This window comes from Poecilia latipinna, unplaced genomic scaffold (assembly GCF_001443285.1).
Source record: "Poecilia latipinna isolate Pla-1442-1.1 unplaced genomic scaffold, P_latipinna-1.0 Scaffold1563, whole genome shotgun sequence".
In the NCBI taxonomy this organism is placed as follows: domain Eukaryota; kingdom Metazoa; phylum Chordata; class Actinopteri; order Cyprinodontiformes; family Poeciliidae; genus Poecilia; species Poecilia latipinna.
In genome coordinates this window covers 128,466-134,465 of record NW_015114179.1, presented here as the reverse complement: position 1 = coordinate 134,465, position 6,000 = coordinate 128,466, and the positions used below count along the sequence as shown (strand labels likewise).

Here is a 6,000-nt window from a genome sequence, read left to right as displayed (position 1 = left end):
AAAAAAATTCTATAAAAGGGCCCCCGGGATTAAAAAAGTGAGAAACCACAAAAAAAAAAAAAAAAAAAAAAAAAAAAAAAAAGACTCACCTTAAAAAGCTCAAACACCATGTGGTACAGATGAGACGGAACGTAGACAACAGTGACGGGTTTCCCCTCGTCTTTGACTGTCGGGATAAACAAGAAAACTGGTTCAGCTGAAACCCCTCCGCTGTTAAACAGGAAAAAAACATAACTTCTTTCTGAATAAATTACCATTAAATTCCTCCAGAATGAGCTCAGGAGAGTTCATGTAGAAACGGTCACAAAGGTTTCTAGCATTTTCAAAGGCATCTGCAAGAAAGTGGAAGTTTTTTGTTGTTTTTTTTCATTAGAACTGAATCTTTAAAAAAAAAAAAAACAATAATAATGTAAACAACAGGTACCTCTGATAACCTCACTGACACCACAGTGTGGATCGATGCTGCCGATCTGGTTGGGGTGTGCAGGATTCACCTTGACCTTCCCGCCAAACAGGAGAGCTGCAAACAACAGGCAGAGAGTGAGAGTGAATAACTCCACGCATTAAATGAGAAACGACGAGCAGCAGGAGTTCACGATGACGATATAAAAACAAAAACTAAAAACACTTCCTGTTCGATACTAGACATTAACATGAGCTAAACATGTTCATATATGTGGTAGAGTAAATGGTTTAAATCTAAATAATTCACAACAGTTCATAACATTTTTTTTTTATTACATGTTTAACTGTATCTGACATTTAAAATGTTTATGCATTAAATTAATGACCTGAAGTACAGCTATCCTGTGTTTTGGGCAGGTTAGATGGCAGGAATCTTATGCGAGAACGGTAATTACAGCAGCTACAGACTTGAACTCTGTTGGAGTAAAATATTTAGTTGGAGGGCTTTCAAACCAACTCATGCGCAAAAAAAATTATTTAGCTATGTTTACAAGGTGAGAAAATTTGACACTGCTTTTGTATCTCTTCAATACATGCTTGAGTGAGTTATGTTTTTATTTGTAGAGGCAGATAAGCAACATGTTGCATCAGGTTTGTTATTGAGCATGGAGGAGTGGGAGTGGAGCGTTTATTATTGTTTTGTTCGTGGCTTTTGTAGAGGGAAATTTTTCAAAAATGGCTGCAGGAGGTTTACTGAAAAGACTCCTGAAACGTTTTGGCTTTGACCACTGATAGCGGCTAAATAATTAAATGAAGAGAACGTCTCACTGTGCTGGTTGAGCAGCATCCTGATGGATATCCTGCTCATGTAGAAACGATCCAGAAAGTACTGGACGTTCTGGCTGACGACCGGGTCCGTGCCGTACGTCTCCTTGTACTCCACCAGCCCCTGAGCCATGGTGGGAATGACATCGTTGTGGCGATTTCTGATTTTTATCACAGCGTCTGTGAAACTAAGCAGAGGGGAAACGATTAACAAATCTGAACTGCAAGGACAGAGTCGCTATTTACATGAGTGAAGCACAGAGAAACTCACTCGTATGTGACTTTCTCGTCGTCTGCGTTTTTATCTTTGAACTCCAGAATATCCTGAAAGCTCTGCATGTACCTGGGAAAGAAAATAAAATGTCTCTCTGCTGGTTTGGGAGACATGTGAAAAAAAAAAAAAAAAAAAAAAAAAAGCAGCAAAACCTGCCTACCAGCTCTGGACCAGCCGTACTGATGGAGTCCTCAGCAGGTTGTCTGGCAACAAGTTGATCTCCTTCATGATGTTGGCCAGCCTCACAGGCAGCTCCTGCCTGAGGAAGGCGAAGGAGGTTTTCTCACACGCATTTTCTGAGCCTGTGAGAGAAATTGAGAGATTTCTGTGGGTGTGTAACTTCCCTCACTTAGACCATGTTATTATTTAGAACATATTATTCAGATATTGTATTTATTTTTGGATAGGACAGAAAAATGCAAAAGTACTGCATCATTCCCCTTCATCTTTATCATATAAATCCTGAATAAAGTACATTAACGTTTCTGGCTGTATTCAATTCAATATGAATTCAACAGGTTATGTGGCTTTATAACGCTGTTTCATTTGGTTCCACCAACCTGTGCAGCTCTTACCGAAGTCCAAAAACTGCTTCATTGACAGCGGGGAAGGAGAAAACCTGGAGTAAAAGTCAATGTCCTTCCCAATGGACACGCTGCTCCTCAGAAACCTCAAAAGCCTCATGATGACACCTTCCTGAACCTGCTGGAGTCAAGACGAAGAGCGGCGTCCAAGGCGAAGACTTCTTGTTACTGCCTCGCCGTTTGGAGGATTATTTACAGCCGGGAAATCGCAGATGTGCTGTTGTTTTAATTATCGGTGACGTACTTGACTTTTTAATTTTGCTTCTATGTCCACAGTCCCACATACACTACTATATTTCGGCATCGTCCTTTAATTCAGGTGGTCACAGCTAAATCCGTAAAGGAGATAAGTCAACAAGCTAATCCAAAGAGCCAGTACAAAGCCAAGAGAATTACCTCCCTTCGCGTCTTCGTGTTGCGTCATTTCTGTGATTGGAAACCGGCGTAAAGTAGCGTCATCTGCAGGAGTGGAGTGTAGAACAGTTGATTTAAAAAAAAAATATCTAAAAACCCTGGATTCTAATCCTTATACTTTTTAAATTTTTAATTTTTTTATATATTTAACTGTTAAACTGTTAAATATACTGTTTTTTCACTTGTTTCTATGTTGTGTTTATTCCTACACACCTGAATATTTTTCCTGAATGTTTAGGTTATTTCTAATCAGTAGAAAGTATTATTTATTTTTTGTTGTAAAATTGTCCTTACTCTGTAGTCTTATTTTATATGTTACCTTTGTGTGCTCCACCCACTGCTAGTAACAAACATACTGTAATCATGAGACACAGAAATGAAAATGAAAGTTTTCACAGTATCTATCTATCTATCTATCTATCTATCTATCTATCTATCTATCTATCTATCTATCTATCTATCTATCTATCCTTTTATACGCACAACACTAGCGAAGGAGGATCACACTCTTTACTTTTATCATTCTTTGAAACTGTCAAAACTTTTTTTTATATCTCCCTACTTTGTTTGCAAGGCGGCGAGTAGAACCAATCAAATTTCAGCTCAAACATGTTCAAAATTATGATTGGACAGAAAATGTGTCAATCGAGTAGAAAGGGGTGGGACCTCCTTCCGGCAAACAACAGGATGTGATCTCCTAACTGCCGTCATTTCCGCCAGATAGCAACAGAAATGTCGGTTCGTAGGGCCACGTTTTGAAGAAAGGTATGTTTTTAGCTTTTAGTTCTTGTTAATTATGCGGAAACTATTTTAAAGCACACGAGTGTGAGTTTATTTACCGCCTTCTCCTGGAAAATCTTGCTAAGAGACGCGGAGTTTCTTCGCCGGGGTAAACTTAAAACAACTCCCGATCCCGACCCGCCAAAAGCCGCGGAGATTCACCGAGGAAGTGACCATTTTGTCCAGAGAGTGAAACCATGAGTGGTGGATTCAACTTCAATCAGCCTTCGGGCTTCTTCCCAGCCCAGAAGACCACCGCTGCTGCTCCCGCCGCAGGTTTCACTTTAACAAACTCCGCTCCTGCACCCACCGGAGGCGGCTTCAGCTTCGGGACTCCCACCAGTCAGACCAACACCAACCCCATCCCCACCGGCTCCTTCAGCTTCGGTAACCCGGCGAAGAGCTCTGCACCCGGTACGGGTTTCTCCTTTGGGACCCCCACCACCACATTTGGCCTGGGCACGGCCCCTCAAACCACAGCGGCGGCCCCGGGGCTCACTCTAGGCTCCATGTTGGCTCCCTCCACGGGGACTGGGTTCACTCTGGGCGGGGGGTTGTCCTCTCAGACCACCGCTGCAGCTCCTGCAGGTGGTGGCTTCACCTTCGGAAGTGCCGCTCAGGCTCCAGCTCCAGCTGCATCAACAGCTGCACCTGCAGCTACGACAGCAGCAGCAGCAGGCGGCGGCGCTCCGTTTGGAGGCTTCAGCTTCGGGGGGTCCAAAGTCCTGGTGACCACAGCTGCAGCATCTCCTGCTCCAGCTGCACCAGCACCAACAGGAGCAGGAGGTGGAGGAGGGTTCAGCTTCGGCACCACTGCCCTCTCCACCTCAGCAGCTGCGACAACCCAGAGCGGAGGTGGAGGATTCAGCTTTGGGGTGAAACCATCGTCAACCCCGGCTCCGCCTGCCTACACCCAAGCTGCCTCTGCGGCTCCTTCAGGTCCATCTCTGTTTGCTTCACCCCTCACCACGGCGACAGCAGCTCCTGCAGCAACCACAGGGTTCTTGCTGGGGACAGCTCCGGCATCAATAGCGAGCACCGCAACACCGTCAGCTACGGGCGGGGGACTTAACTTCACCCTCAAGCCTCTGGGGTCAGCCGCTACCACAGCTGCTGCCTCCACCACCACCACAGCTCCAGCCGCCACGACTGGCACCGCTGTCGGCTTCAGCCTGGGAGTCAAACCTCTGTCCAGCACCGCCATGATGGCCACCACAACAGCCGCAAGCCTCACCACTACCACCGCCGCCACCACTACGAATCCTCCTGTGATGAGCTACGCCCAGCTGGAGAGCCTCATAAACAAGTGGAGCTTGGAGCTGGAGGACCAGGAGAGACACTTCCTGCAGCAGGCGACGCAGGTGAACGCCTGGGACCGCATGCTGGTGGAGAACGGAGAGAAGATCACGTCCCTGCACAAGGAGCTGGAGAAGGTGAAGCTGGACCAGCGGCGGCTCAACCAGGAGCTGGACTTCATCCTGTCGCAGCAGAAGGAGCTGGAGGACCTGCTCTGCCCGCTGGAGGAGTCGGTGAAGGAGCAGAGCGGCACCATCTACATGCAGAACGCCGACGAGGAGCGAGAGAGGACGTACAAGCTGGCCGAGAACGTGGACGCGCAGCTGAAGAGGATGTCACAGGATCTGAAGGAGATCATTGATCACCTGAACACTTCCAGCGGACCGGCAGACACCAGCGATCCGGTGAGATAAGAGACCCTAGAACTGGGCCATAAATGGATTAGATCGATTAATTGATTGTTGTTTTTAAAGCTGCAGTATATAACTTTTATTTTTTTTTTAAAAACATTATATATATATATATATATATATATATATAATGGTATATGAGACATAATTTTTGAAAAATCGAGTTCCTCTGCCTTCTTCCAGTCCTCTAGAAACAACCAATCAGAGCCACGAGGCGGTTCTTGGCACTGTCAATCATCCCCTCTCCCCCTTGCTCTCTGCAGCTAGCACATCCTGTCAGGAGTGCTAAGGCTCATTAGCATGGCTAAAATGAATTAAAATCTAAGCTAGTATGGGTTTAAAAATCTGTCATCATTAAACCTGCTCTGAAGATGATTTACTGCGTTGATTAACCTCTCTGTCTTGTTTGTTCCCCGCAGCTTCAGCAGATTTGTAAAATCCTCAACGCCCACATGGATTCTCTGCAGTGGATCGACCAGAACTCAGTTCTGCTACAGCGGAGGGTGGAGGAAGTGTCCAAACTGTGTGACACGCAGCGCAAGGAGCAGGAGAAAACCTTTCGTTTAACCTTTGACTGAAATAAATAGATCTGAATGTGCATCGACGTAATGCTACGTTTTGGGAATTCCTTATTTCTCCTTTGGCTGTTTACCCTGTCTACCCCTTCCCCTACAGTTTTGTTGGTTTGCATAAATATTAATATTTTTGATTCCATAAGCTTTATAAACATGTGAATTCTTCTAGATTTGAGGAAAAATGTTTCTAATGTCTTTTGAATTGGTCGATAAATAAAATGGATATTTCTCAAATAGGTGTCCTTTGCAGAAAGCTGTCATTTGTTGGCACATTCTTCTTATTTGGTATGCATAACATAAACTACAACACACATGCAGTGTGTGCATGCAGTGAAAGGGGTTTATTTACATTCCTATTGGAATGAACTCATTTGATTCATCCTGGCTGGTAATGATTTTACTTTTTTAAGCTGATTGACCAGTTCTGATTTAGAAAT

The 6,000-nt window shown here is 44.7% G+C and overlaps 2 protein-coding genes across 3 annotated transcripts in view; one reads left to right on the top strand and one right to left on the bottom strand.

Moving 5' to 3' along the window:
• Positions 1 to 2,524, bottom strand: part of pdk1 (pyruvate dehydrogenase kinase, isozyme 1) — a 7,626-nt gene extending 5,102 nt beyond the window's left edge. Inside the window, exons 1-7 of one of the 2 annotated variants that reach the window (XM_015058672.1) lie at positions 2,065 to 2,524; positions 1,665 to 1,806; positions 1,502 to 1,573; positions 1,234 to 1,418; positions 425 to 520; positions 255 to 332; positions 90 to 166 (exon numbers count right to left, since the gene is read on the bottom strand). In XM_015058672.1, coding sequence (XP_014914158.1) covers positions 90 to 166; positions 255 to 332; positions 425 to 520; positions 1,234 to 1,418; positions 1,502 to 1,573; positions 1,665 to 1,806; positions 2,065 to 2,188 — 774 coding nt within the window. In that variant the 5' untranslated portion in view covers positions 2,189 to 2,524. The remainder of the gene's footprint in view (positions 1 to 89; positions 167 to 254; positions 333 to 424; positions 521 to 1,233; positions 1,419 to 1,501; positions 1,574 to 1,664; positions 1,807 to 2,064) is intronic. The other variant, XM_015058674.1, reaches the window with a different exon arrangement.
• Positions 2,525 to 3,131: 607 nt separating this feature from the next.
• nup62l (nucleoporin 62 like) lies at positions 3,132 to 5,797 on the top strand. The gene is made up of 2 exons (XM_015058671.1): positions 3,132 to 4,982; positions 5,408 to 5,797. The coding sequence occupies exons 1-2, from the start codon at positions 3,480 to 3,482 to the stop codon at positions 5,564 to 5,566; spliced, it is 1,662 nt and encodes a 553-aa protein (XP_014914157.1). The 5' UTR covers positions 3,132 to 3,479; the 3' UTR covers positions 5,567 to 5,797.
• Positions 5,798 to 6,000: the final 203 nt, after the last annotated feature.

Excerpts from the sequence above, each read along its gene's own strand:
- nup62l (XM_015058671.1), top strand. The coding sequence starts at position 3,480 with ATGAGTGGTGGATTCAACTTCAATCAGCCTTCGGGCTTCTTCCCAGCC. Across the intron at positions 4,983-5,407 it reads CGGCAGACACCAGCGATCCG|CTTCAGCAGATTTGTAAAAT; the intron begins GTGAGATAAGAG and ends TGTTCCCCGCAG.